The following is a 13,851-nucleotide window of genomic DNA, read 5'->3' as shown; positions in this document are numbered from 1 at the left end:
AACCGGTCTACCATAGTTAGGAGGTACCGCGCTCCTCGGGACACTGGTAGGGGGCCCACGATATCCACATGAATGTGGTCGAACCTCCGGTGGGTGGGTTCGAACTGCTGCGGCGGGGCTTTAGTGTGCCACTGCACCTTGGCTGTTCGTTCTGGCCCATTCACTGACCTGCTTGCGAAGTCTGTGCCACACGAACTTGCTGGAGACCAGCCGGAAAGTTGTCCTGATAGATGGGTGCGCCAAACCGTGTATGGAGTCGAAAACTCGCTGCCTCCAGGGCAGGTTGGCCGGTAGCCACATCGCACAGGATGGTCCTATCACCTGGGCATACGAGAAAGTCCTGCAGCTGCAAACCTGAGACTGCAGTCCTGTAGCTGGGCATCTCGTCGTCTGCCTGCTGCACCTCCGCCAGTGCTGCATAGTCCACCCCCAGGGACAGGGCCTGGACAGCTGGTCTGGAGAGTGCGTCCGCCATGACGTTGTCCTTTCCCGAGACATGCTGGATGTCCGTCGTGTACTCGGAGATGTAGGACAGATGTCGCAGCTGGCGAGCCGACCAGGGATCGGACACCTTTGTGAACGCGAAGGTCAATGGTTTGTGGTCCGTGAACGCGGTGAACGGCCTGCCTTCTAAGAAGTACCTGAAATGCTGGATTGCCAGATACAGTGCCAACAGCTCCCAGTCGAAAGCACTGTACTTGAGTTCGAGTGGTCGTAGGTGCTTGCTGAAGAACGCCAAGGGTTGCCAGCACACCTCGATGAACTGCTCCAGCACCCCACGGACTGCTGTGTCAGATGCGTCCACCGTGAGGGCGGTTGGAACGTCCGTTCTGGGGTGCACCAGCATCGCGGCATCTGCCAAGGCTTCCTTGGCTTTAACGAAAACGTCCGCGGCCTCCTCATCCCAAGTAATGTCCTTGCCTTTACCCGACATCAGGGTGTACAAAGGGCGCATGATACGGGCTGCTGAGGGGAGGAAACGGTGGTAGAAGTTCACCATACCAACGAACTCCTGCAGGCCTTTGACCGTGTTGGGCCGGGCAAAGTGGCAGATCGCGTCTACCTTGGCGGGCAGAGGTGTTGCCCCGTCTTTGGTAATCTTGTGGCCCAGGAAGTCGATGGTATCGAGACCGAACTGGCATTTGGCCGGGTTGATCGTGAGGCCGAAATCAGTCACGCGGGAGTAGAGCTGGCGGTGGGACAGATGCTCCTGACGACAACTGCTGACTATAAGGATGTCGTCCAAATAGATGAACGCAAAGTCCAGGTCGTGTCCCACTGCGTCCATTAGCCGCTGGAACGTCTGTGCGGTATTCTTCAGGCTGAATGGCATTCGGAGGAACTCGAACAGGCCGAGCGGGGTGATGAGTGCCGTTTTGGGGATGTCTTCAGGGTGCACCGGGATTTGATGGTATCCCCGGACGAGGTCTACTTTGGAAAAGATTCTTGCCCCGTGCAGGTTTGCTGCAAAGTCCTGTATGTGCGGCACGGGGTAGCGGTCTGGAGTGGTAGCCTCGTTCAGTCTGCGGTAGTCGCCGCATGGTCTCCAACCCCTGGCTGCTTTGGGCACCATGTGCAGGGGGGAGGCCCATGGGCTGTCGGACCGCCGTATAATCCCCAATTCCTCCATCCTCTTGAACTCCTCCTTCGCCAGGCGGAGCTTTTCCGGGGGGAGCCTTCGTGCGCGGGCGTGGAGGGGTGGTCCCTGGGTCGGAATGTGGTGCTGTACCCCGTGTCTGGGCATGGCTGCTGTGAACTGCGGTGCCAGAATCGATGGAAAGTCCGCCAGGATTCTGGCGAATTCGTTGTCCGACAGCGTGATGGAGTCCAGGTGTGGGGCTGGCAACTTGGCTTCACCCAGGGAAAACGTCTAGAAAGTCTCGGCATGTACCAGTCTTTTCCCTTGCAAGTCAACCAGCAGGCTGTGAGCTCGCAAGAAGTCCGCCCCCAGGAGTGGTTGGGCCACCGTGGCCAATGTGAAGTCCCACATGAACCGGCTGGCGCCGAACTGCAGCTGCACTGTGTGGGTGCCATAGGTCCGTATCGTGCTGCCGTTTGCGGCCCTCAGGGTGGGTCCTGGCTTCCTGTTGCGGGTGTCGTACCCCGTCGGGGGCAAGACGCTGATCTTCACTCCAGTGTTGACCAAGAAGTGGCGTCCCGACTGTTTGTCCCAGACATACAAGAGGCTGTCCTGGTGGCCAACCGCCATAGTCAGCTGGCCCTGGCCCTTGCAGGGCGGGGACAATGGCGGGCTTTTGTGCCCCACCGCTGGTGGTAGAAACACCACTGTTCACTGGCTGCCTCACTCCTGCCTCTTGTGTTGTGTGCGCCCCCCCTGCTGGGCCTGGTCTGGTCTGCTGTTGGGCGCGTGGCCTGGTAATCTGACCAAAGGACGCCACGCTCTCCCTCTTGGCTTTCCACAGCACGCCACCTTCCGGGGGTCGCTAATATCTGCGTCGGCCAGCAGCAGATGTATGTCCCCGGGCAGCTGCTCTAGGAACCCCTGCTCAAACATGAGGCAGGGCTTGTGTCCATCAGCCAGGGCCAGCATCTCGTTCATCAATTCTGACGGCAGTCTGTCTCCCAAACCATCCAGGTGAAGCAGGCGGGCACCCCGCTCATGCCCTGAGAGGCCAAAGGTCCCAATGAGCAGCGCTTTGTATGCTTCATATTTGCCTTCTTCTGGGGGCGACTGTATGAAATCTGCAACCTGGGCGGCCGTCTCCTGGTCAAGGGCGCTCACCACGTGATAGTAACACGTGGAATCAGAAGATATCTGCCGAATCTGGAACTGGGCTTCTGCTTGGCTAAACCACACGCGTGGTCGCAGCATCCAGAAAGTCGGCAGTTTGAGCGAAACTGCGTGAACAGATGAAGAGTCAGTCACCTTTGGTCCAAATCCCGTTTGGACCGTCAGGGTCACCAATATAGTGATGTGCTACACACAGCGCTGAAATAACGACACGCAGTCGGTAAGTCGTTTGGAGACTAGTTTATTTAAACTTCGTGGCCCTGGCATTTAATCCCTAGCGCCCGCCCTCTCCGGGCGGAAATGACGTCAGAGGTGCATTACCAAAGTCTCCTCCCGCGCGCTAGCTATTTGTGAGCCGGTTCGCCTGCACAGAAAGTATGTCGTCACAGTTTGATCTTGCCAGCAATTACCATATTCTGTGAATCAACTTAAAAAATCAGTGGAAGCAGCTGATTAAAGCTTGACGAAATGAGGATGCTAGAACCATCTCATGAGTTGCTAAATTACATTCCCTGAGCTCTAACAACAGTTGGAGCAAATCCACCTCAAGGACTCCCAACGGTTCAGGGGGGCATCTCGCCACCTCCTTCTCAAAGTTAGTTACTGGTGGCAGGGCCAGCACCCTCAACATGTGAATGAACTAAAAGCAGGTTTTCTAGCTGTATGTGAGGACTGAATTCATCACAACCAAGAAAGCTCACCGTGCCTCTACTTCCTCAAGGGACTGAAGAATTGAAGAATTCTGGCATCTCTCCGTCGACCCTTAACCAATTTTTACTGATGTGTCATGGAAAGCATTCTGTCTGGATGCATCGCAGCTTGGGCATGGCAACCGCTCTGTCCGTGACTGTAACATTCTGTAGCGTTGTAGACGCAGCTCGGCACTTTACAGAAACCATCCTCCCTTCCATAGACTGACTATACCTCAGTAGGGCAGCCAGCATAATCAAAGACCCACTCACCCCGGACATACTCTGTTATCCCCTCTCCTGTCAAACTGAAGATACAAAGGCCTTGAAAGCATGCTCTACTAAGCTGAATGATGGCTTTTGCTTCATTGCCACAAGACCAGGGAATATTTTCCTGTTACTACACCATGACCTGTTGAACGTTATCTCCTCATGCGGCATCCTTTTTCTACACTCCAAATAGCCCCTGAAGTTTAAAACCTATTGTTTACATTGCATTTTCCATTCCTCTAGCAAAACAGACTAGTTTTCAAGTTGCTAATTACTGCTATGTTGGTGAAAATACAGAAGTAGTTTGTGCAGAACCAGTTTCCACAAAGAGTGTGATAATAGCATGGTTCCATGTTTTAAGTGTTGTCAACTAAGAGTCAACATTTGGGCCTCTTTCTGTTTTTAGGCGTTTTCTTGTGTGCCTGAGGGAGTGCATGAGGCCTTCTGGTTTAATGTATCTTCCTTAAGGATGAATAGTATCACTCACAACGCACACAAAATCCTCCAGGAACTCAGCAGGCCAGGCAGCATCTATGAGGAAAACAGTACAGTCGACGTTTTGGGCCGAAACCCTTGTCCTGCTGAAGCATTTCGGCCCAAAGCATTGACTGCTTTTTTGCATAGATGCTGCCTGGCCTGCTGAGTTCCTCCAGCATTTTGTATGTGTTGCTCGGGTTTCCAGCATCTGCGGATTTTCTCGTTTGTTAGTGTTTCTAATGCTTGTTTCTAAGTTAGTTTTTGATTCTAAGCAACCCTGAAATGGGGCTAACAATGAAATCAACAGACGTTAAAGGTTATTGATGAATTCCCTAAATTAATGAGGTCTACCCAGAGGATGGGCGTGGTGTTGTTGAGCAGTAGGTGATCTAAGTAAACATTCTTAAACTTGCCTTGATGCTGAGGATGTGCTGGGACACATCATCACTGATGTAACCTGGTAATCAGGTGATTCAACTTAAGACACCCTCGCCCAGGTGCTTTGGCCAGGGTTGATCAGGTCTTGGCTTGTGTCCCAGCATCTTTGGTCCACAGGTCACACCTCTTGATCCATAGCCTTTTGAAGGCTTGATCAGCAGCCTCTGAGTTGGTCCTGATGGCTCTTTGCAGCCCCTGTAAAGCCGAGGAGAGAGTAGGTTCTGCAGAGCGAGCAGCCAATGAAACCTCCACACCCACCTCTATAGCCTTGCATCATTAAAGATAATGGGAAATATGGATGCAAATGGCCCTGGATGTGTTTAAAATTCCCAAATTATTTGCCTGGAAATTGGGGGGTAGGGAATTTCAGACTGCGATTTGGACCAGCAAGATGACATTGAGTCCATTTCTTGTCTTCATTGTTGTATTCCCTGTTGCCCACTGTTGGGGAGAGCTGACTGAGGCTTCCAGGATATTCAAATCCCTGGTCAAGAAGAGAAGCAAATTTCATTTCAGCACACATCGGCAGGAATGAATTTGTTTATGGAGGAAGTTGAGCTTTACAGCCAGGGTCAAGATCTTTGTAAGATAATTCTGGCATTGGATCGCGTAAGATTAAAGTTTTCAGTATGATTATGGGTTGAAACCTGCTCTTACAGGCACTGCCTTTTCATGTTCCACCCACTGGTTTCTGTGGTGTGTGTGTGTGTGTGTAGGCAGCTGCACTTTTAAAACACCCATTCCCTTCCCCCACCTCCCAACAAATTTGGAGCATTCTGGAATGTTCACAAGGCTCGTGAAAAAAGTTACTGCTGTTGACTGAGACTAAGATTAGTTGTCCCTTATTGGTTTAAAATAGAGATGACGCTGTTAGCCCTCTGAGAGCCAGAATTTTATGCATCAAAAGACAGTCCGAGGGAGACTTGAGTGGATCACATTCCCATTATAATTTGCATCAATCAGTTTCGGAACCATGAGGATGTCATTGATTAGCTTCTGTTCAAATTCTCAGATAGACTGATTTTAACTGGGGGGGAATAAATCTGAATCTCCTGTTCTCCCCTTCCTCCCAGCTCACTTTTTCTCCCATTTGATCCTCCATTCTTTTTTCCTAACTTGTTTTCCTTTCTTGCTCGTTGCCTGTTTTCCCATGTATTCCTTTGTACTCTTTCTTAGTTTCTTTTTGATACCTTCTCCCTCATGCGGATCCCTCTGTTTTGTGTCACTTTCACCCTACGCCGCCCCACCCCATGAAATATAACCGATGACGTTTGAGTACCCCGAGGAACAAGATCGAGACAAAGCCCAGGCTGCTTGGCAGCTGCTCCTGCTGATGACCGAAAGGCGCACGATTGTCCTTTGTTGGGGAAAAACTTGTAGTCAGATTGCAAATTCTGGACATTGAAAACCCTGCCTTCTTAGAGCCTAAAATGAAAGCTGAAATTGAGTTTTTTTTTTTACAAGTTGCTTATTGATGGGTTAACATTAAAACCTGTTATAAGTGCAGACAGGATTTAGAATAGAAAAGTTGGCGACTAAATCTATCAACAGGAAAACTTCTTGTATGAATCAGAAGTACAGTTAAACTCTGGTACCCTGTTACCTGGCTATTCAGAAATCCTGAAGGTTTGGCATTTGCTTCACTGGGTAATTTTTCCGATGTTACTTTTTTAAGCTCACGCGGTTCACTAGAAAATTTTATTACACCATTGTGTAAAAGCTGGAACAAAAAAGTTAGTGAAGTGTGTTGGTCTATTAATGGGAATAATATCAAATAGTCTAGAAAATCTTGTGATCTAGCATTACCAAAGTCTTGACAATGCCATATTAATGGAGTTTTTCCTCCACGAAGAGTTACATTTTTATTAGCACTCAGTTTTCAAAATCTGCACAATAACTTATCTAGTCACCCTGTTTCAGGAAGGATGTGATACATAGGAGATTCACCAGCATATTTCTGGGGTTGCAGTGTTCTGGAGAGACTGGATGGGTTGAGTTGTCCCCTTGGAATGGGGAAACCTGATTTGCAAATTCTTGAAAGCAAAATAACTTTATGAAAGGTGTTGGCTCAAAGTGCTGGCTCTTCATTTCTTGCCATAGATGCTGCCTGACCTGCTGAGTTCCTCCAGCATCTGGCGTGTTGCTGTGAATCTGCACACATTTCCTGTTCATTGCTTTTTCTACATTCACTTAAAGGAAAAGGAGAAGTACTAATGTAGCTAAGGACAAAACTCTAGAGGAACTCAAAGCTGGGCAGCATCTATGGAAAAGAGTACAGTCGACATTTTGGGCCGAGACCCTCCATCAGGACTGGAGAAAAATGATGAGTCAGAATGAGAAAGTGGGGGAGTTGAAGTAAGGAGCTGGGAAGTTGATAGGTGAAAGAGATACAGGGCTGGAGAAGGGGGAATCAGACCGGAGAGCACAGAAGGCCTTGGAAGAAAGAGAAGGGGGAGGAGCACCAGAGGGGGTGATGGGCAGGTAAGGAGATGAGGTGAGAGAGGAAAATGGGAATGGTGAAGGGGGAAGTTCGAGAAATCGATGTTCGTGCTATCAGGTTGGAGGCTACCCAGATGGAATCTAAGGTGTTACTCCTCCAACCTCAGTGTGGCTTCATTGCAACAGTAGAGGAGGCCACGGACGGACATATTGGAATGGGAAGTGGAATTAAAATGAGTGGCCATTGGGAGACCCCTCTTTTGCCGACAGGTGGGGTGTAGGTGCTCAGTAAGCGGTCTCCCAATCTACATTGGGTCTTACCAATTTACAGGAGGCCTGGCCTGGAGCACTGGATACAGTAGATGATCCTAACAGACTCTCAGGTGAAGTGTCGCCTCAACTGGAAGGACTGTTTATGGCCCTGAATGGTAGTGAGGGAGGAGGTGTAGGGGCAGGTGTAGCACGGATATCCTTGCAAGGATAAGTGCCAGGAGGGAGATCAGTGGGGAGGGACGAATGGACGAGGGAGTCATGTAGGGAGTGATCCTTGTGGAAAGCAGAAGTGGGAGGTTGGGGGGGGGGATGTGCTTGGTGGGATCCCATTGGAGAAGGCGGGATTCTGTGAATTGTGAATCACATTGCATCTGTGGGTATTGGTGGCCATTGTCAAATTGTGTACTAGTCGCATTGCAGTGAAAGTACTTCCCATAAAGGCAAAGTGGCAAACCAACAGAATAGTACAGAAACTTCCCATTAATTCTTATTAGGAAAAACCCTCAAAATTTCATAGACTCATTTCTTAAGGGAAATCAGTGTCTTGTTGATCTTGGCATGATCATTTTCACGTCTCAGCCTCAGGATGGTGGTAGTGAATGTGGGACGAAAGTCAATCTAATCAAAGCCCAGTTTGTAACAAACTTCGTGTCCATCCTTTCAATGTGTGGACAATCTGGAATTGGCTATAGCTGTTAAAATGTTATGACAGGAAAACTAGCAATCCCCTTCTGGTTAGTGGTCCTGTGATTGTGTGTTTTCTGAACCCGGCGTTACTTCATGTATTGATTTCCTATGCATTCATCTGGTTTATTTCTGATCCTTAAATGTTGTATGCTTCCATAGGTAGAAGATTGCGAGGCAAAGCTTTCTACTTTGTCAACGGCAGGGTATATTGTGAGGAGGATTTTCTGGTGAGTTACATTTCCCATGCGGCAACTTGGTATTGACAGGCAAGTCTAGAGTTCTGTGATCATCCCCAAAATAAATTACCACTGCTTTGCAAGCCTACCTTCAGCCATCAAAGTTTAATTATTTCCCCAAAACACTCTGCCTCTTGAATTCTCAACTCTTAAGCTGCTGTGTCTACCTCTCTTCTATTTCCCTTTCCTGTTTGGAAGTCCAATTTTGTTTGATGATATTGCTGTAAAATACACTAGGATGTCTCTTTTGCGCTGAAAGTGCCGTGCATATTGTCGGTGCTACTGTTCTTTGAGGCTTTACAGGTCGCCCCTGGGCAAGTATAGCACCTGCTTAACCCCCCACCCCCGATCAGGGTCAGGTGAGGCAGGTGGTGGATGGTTGTATGAGCATCTAGTGCATATCACAAGTCCTGGTTCTGTGACCACTGACGCCAGACGGACAATCTCCAGTATTGATAATGGCTGGGGTCACCCATCTTGTAAAGACACTGCCCAGAAGAAGGCAATGGCAAACCACTTATATGTAGGAAAAATTTGCTAAGAATAATCATGGTCAAAGACCATGATCGCTCATGTCATACAACATGGCACGAATACATAATGCTGATGACCACTGTGTTCGCTGATTGTGTACACTCAGCAATCTCCATCTCCATGTGAGGAACTCCAGTGCCCAGTGCAAACAAATTGGTTGAGCTTTACTAAGTCATGATCCAAGCATTGGTATTTTGGCGTATTTCAGGTGGAAGGTCAATTGCAGAGTGCAAGATCCATGGTTTTGAATGGACTTGAGTACACCTGGTCAGAGTGAGCTTGGAGTGCTTTGTCCATTGGTACAGAGAAGTTAACTCTACCCTGAAATGGGTGAGGTTCTACTGATTAAAGCAACTTGGACTTCACTTTCCGAAATCTCAGTGAACCCCGCAATGATGCTGGCTGCTTTACTGAGGCTGTAAGAAGTACAGACAGTGAGCAGATGAGAGGCTGGTTCTGGTGATGTGCTGAGCTGTGTCCAGCCTCTCCTCTGAGGACTCTGTCTGTGCCTCAGTAAAACAGTCAGTGCAATCAAAGACTCACCCACACCGGTCATTCTCCCTTCTCCTCTCTCCTAATGGGCAGTAGATACAAAAGCCACCAGGCTGAAGGACAGTTTCTGTCCCACTGTTTTCAGACTCTTACACAGATCTCTCGTACAATAAGATTGCCTCTTTGCCAGCAATCTGACTCGTTACAGTGCAGAACAGGCTCTTCCAGCTGGGTTGCCCATTAACCCACCAATTTAACCCTAGCCTAATTACAGGAACATTTCCAATGACCGATTAACCTACTAACCACATGTGTTCAGATGGTAATAGGAAACTAGAGCACCCAGGGGAAACCCACAGGCAAATGGGAAGGACATACAAGCTTGCTTACAGAGGGTGCCAGAATTGAACTTTGAGCTCTGACATTCCGTGCTGTAATAGCGTCACGTTAGCCGCTATGCCTCTGCGGTGCCCCTTTGTTATTTTTTTTTTACCTTTTTCCAGCTCGATGTAGTATGAAATAGTGTGATCCGTATGGACAGTATGCAAGACAAAATTTTCACTGTAAATTGGTACATGTGACAATAATTAAACAATACCAATACCAACCCCACCCTGCGCGACACTCAAGGCTGATTATGTTAGGTTAACAATTATTCAATTGGTGAGCTTGGATGAAACATTTTATGGTTGCCAGAGCTACTAAAGTGTATTCTGTCCCTCATTTAAGTTCTCTTCAGTACTCGCGGGACATGGTCCTCCCTGGCAAGGCAAGGCTGGCTTTGATTTTCCCAATCCATAATTGCCCATGACCTACTCTTGTATTAGCGAGGGTAATTGTGAGATGGTCAGGTTGCTGTGGATTTCTGCCCATCTAAGTCTTGTGAAGACTGCAGATTTTATATCTGAAAAGATGTATTTTTAAGAATAATTTGATTGTTCCATTATCTCCATTACTGACATTAGCATTTTATTCAGAATTATTCAATAACTGAATTAGAATCCCACCTGCTAGGGCGGGGACTTCAACTGGTCTCTCAAGATTTTAGGTTTCGGTCTCCGAGCGACTAATCCTGTGGTACACACTATAACCTCTTTCACCTAAAGATTCTGTTGACCTGCTTATGTGCAACATTAGTATGCAAGTTAGTTACTTAATTTTCTCTTCTTCCACAGTACTCTGGTTTCCAACAGTCAGCCGACAAGTGTTTTGCTTGTGGCCACCTGATAATGGACATGGTGAGTTAGAGTATAATTGTACCATTCTTTGTTAGAAATGACATTCTTGTTAATTCCAGAATTTCTTTGAACCATTTGGTTACCTATCCTTCTTTGTTCCTTTCATCCCCATGGATATACAGTCTCTAACTCTGGAATGTCCTCTAGATTTCTCATCTATTCAAATTCTGCTTTCTGCTTCTTCACTGTTTACCAGAACGTCAGCGCGTGGATTTCCTTTACAGAGAATTCTTGCCAGGAATTTTGAAGCTGCTTATAAACAGAAAGCATGTGACCTGTTATTAAATATGATATTTTAAATTTGGAATTTTGAGGAACTTCTCTATTTATTTTGTTTGCTTTTAAACTGATATAATTCTAATAAGAAATTTAAAAAAAAAAGTTACTGGAAATCTCAATAGATTGAGCAGCATTGCTGGAGAGGGAAATGTTGAGTATTTTAAGTTAATTAACTCCAATCAGAACTAGGAATTCTGTAGAATCATAGCCTCTGAAAACCATCCCTTTAGAACAGAGAATTGAATTGACTTAATTACATCCTTCGTATACATGAGGAGTGAAAATCTTTACATTGTCTCATTCTAAATGTGAAATTTATAGCAATTTATAAATAATGTGTATAACAATATAACATAGAAATACAGTTGTGTCAGCATGGATTAATCAGTCTTCTGGCCTGGTGGCCTGTTGGCCCTGGCTTTTGCACTGCAGTACTGCTTCCCTGATGCAGAGAAATTTCTTTTGCCAGAGGCTGGTAAATACCACATGATTGCTTATTTATAGCAGAAGGTGATAGGTTCTCGATCAGGAAGGGTGTCAAAGGTTAAGGGGAGAAGACAAAGAATGGGGTTGAGTGGGATAATAAATCAACCTCGAAGGAATGGTGGAGCAGACTCAACTGGCCGAATAGCCTAATTTTGCTCCAGTATCTTGTGGTCTTAAAATAAGTCCTTTGACCGACCAAATCCATGCTGACCGTCAAGCCTGTTCACTTTTCCTACACTAAACTCATTTTAATTGTCCCACATTCCTGTCAAATTCGTCCAGGGTTGTACCACTCTCCTGCACATTAGAGCCCCTTTTCCAGCCAATCGTTCTATTAAACTGAATGCCATTGGGACGTGGGAGGAAATGAAAGTATCGGGAGGAAGCCCACGCAGTCACGGAGAATGTTCAAACTCCTCTCAGGCAGGAGGAGAGACCAGGATCAAATCCAGGTCACTTTTACCTGTGAGACAGCATGGTGACAACAGTGAGAAGGCAGTAGAGTTTGTCCATTGTAACTCAGCTCTTATGAGGAGATGAATGTGAAGGGAGGTGGGGGGGGGGTAAAGTTCTGAAACTGAGATAGGAAACATTACAGTAATGGGGAATAGACACCACATGTGAAGAAAGAAATATGGCATTGCCAGTTGATGATCATTCAAGCTATATCTAATGCAGGTTTGAATGGCTGTTCATTTAAAATTGCTATAATATTGGAAAATCAGTAAAATCCTGACCAGAAGTTTAACTTTAAATTGCGACTTGCTACATATTGCAGGAATTCTTTAATTCTTTCCCCTCAGAGTGACTGCAGCTTGTCTCTTTATCAAAGATTCATGTTTTGTGTGTTAGATCCTTCAGGCCTTGGGCAAGTCTTATCACCCTGGTTGTTTTCGCTGTGTCATCTGCAATGAGTGCCTAGATGGGGTGCCATTTACTGTCGATACAGAGAACAAGATCTACTGCATCAAAGATTACCATAAGTAAGAGCATCAATCATTTATTGAATACTGATGTAATGCTGTTATTTTCACTCGTGTGTGTACTCATTGCCATTTGAAAGAAAATGCATACTCTTTCCTTTCATCACTACATTGATTAGAAAGCAAGGCTGCCTACAGAGCTTTTCACTGGAGGGTAGGAGCCCTATAATGTGAATAGTGCAGGGAAGCTTGGGGCTTGATTATTGTTATAGGAGGTTGGAGTTGTGTCAATGGATTGCCCTAAAAGGAGTTCATTTTGGGAGCAGCAAGAACTTGATCATCTGTACTGTTCACCTTGTGAACTTTCTGTTCTTAATACAAAGAAACGGAAGGTGTACAGCCCTTTAGCTTGTTATGCCATTTAATTGATAATGCTCTGTACATGAAATAACTCCATAAACCTATCTTTCCTCTGCAGTTCGTAATGTCTTTGGTTAACAAAAATCTGGTTTTAATTTAATAAGTGATGAAGCATCAGTTGATGTCTGTAAGAGAATTCCAAATCTCTGCCACGCTCTGTAGAAGTATGTCGCAATTTCACTGTAGGGCTGGCTCCAATGATCTGTTAAATTAAATACGGAAAAGAGAACTGATCATAGGACATTATATGGGGCACCTTTACCCATTTCTACCAGTTCTGAGAAGATTCACTCATGTACCACTCCACTGTATGTAGTTTTAAATCCATCTTTTGTTTAAAAATGTGTCTTTGGAATGACAGGTAGCAATCATTACCCATCCCTAATGTCCTAGGTTGCTGGTCAATATTCAACCACCTCTCCTCCAAAAACTTTACCATCACCTCACTACAGGAAGGATGTGAAAACCATAGAAAGGGTGCAGAGGAGATTAACAAGGATGTTCCTGGATTGGGGAGCATGCCCTATTAGAATAAGTTGAGTGAACTCGGCCTTTTCTCCTTGGAGCTACGGACCTGATAGAGGTGTAGAAATTGATGAGAGGCATTGATTGTGTTGATAGTTGGGGGCTTTTCCCAGGCTGAAATGGCTAGCATGCGAGGCCACAGTTTTAAGGTGCTTGGAAGTAGGTACAGAGGAGATGTCGGGGGGGCGGGTTTTTTATGCAGAAGGTGGTTAGTGCGTGGAATGGGCTGCTGGCAATGTTAGTGGAGGTGGATACGATAGGGTCTTGTAAGAGACTCCTGGATAGGTACATAGAGCTTAGAAAAATAGAGGCCTATGGGTAACCCTAGGTAATTTCTAAAATAAGTACACATTTGGCACAGCATTGTGGGCTGAAGGGCCTGTATTGTGCTGTAGATTTTCTATGTTTCTATCCACTTGTCCTCTCTTAGCAATCTCTCTCTAACAGTATTGCCTCCAAATTCCTTCCCTAACGAAGATGGTTATGCTTTCATTACCTCAGTATCCTGGAATTCTTTATACAAGACAGCAATTGATAGACCATCTAAATAAGCAGTAATAGAAAGGAATAATTTAACCACAGATGCTGCCTGGCCTGCTGAGTTCCTGCAGCATTTTGTGTGTGTTGCTTTGGATTTCCAGCATCTGCAGATTTTCACTTGTTAATGAGATGACAAGGCCTCCGTCAGTCAGG

At 46.4% G+C, this 13,851-nt stretch overlaps 1 protein-coding gene across 1 annotated transcript in view; it reads left to right on the top strand.

The window, feature by feature from the left end:
• LOC140713792 (LIM domain-containing protein 1-like) overlaps positions 1 to 13,851 on the top strand; it is a 47,765-nt gene that overhangs the window by 23,590 nt on the left and 10,324 nt on the right. The window contains exons 4-6 of the mRNA XM_073024324.1: positions 8,185 to 8,252; positions 10,463 to 10,525; positions 12,143 to 12,273. Coding sequence (XP_072880425.1) covers positions 8,185 to 8,252; positions 10,463 to 10,525; positions 12,143 to 12,273 — 262 coding nt within the window. The remainder of the gene's footprint in view (positions 1 to 8,184; positions 8,253 to 10,462; positions 10,526 to 12,142; positions 12,274 to 13,851) is intronic.

This window comes from Hemitrygon akajei, chromosome 20, assembly GCF_048418815.1.
Source record: "Hemitrygon akajei chromosome 20, sHemAka1.3, whole genome shotgun sequence".
In the NCBI taxonomy this organism is placed as follows: Eukaryota; Metazoa; Chordata; class Chondrichthyes; order Myliobatiformes; family Dasyatidae; genus Hemitrygon; species Hemitrygon akajei.
The sequence above is the reverse complement of the archived record's forward strand: the minus strand, read 5'-3'. Positions and strand labels throughout refer to the sequence as shown.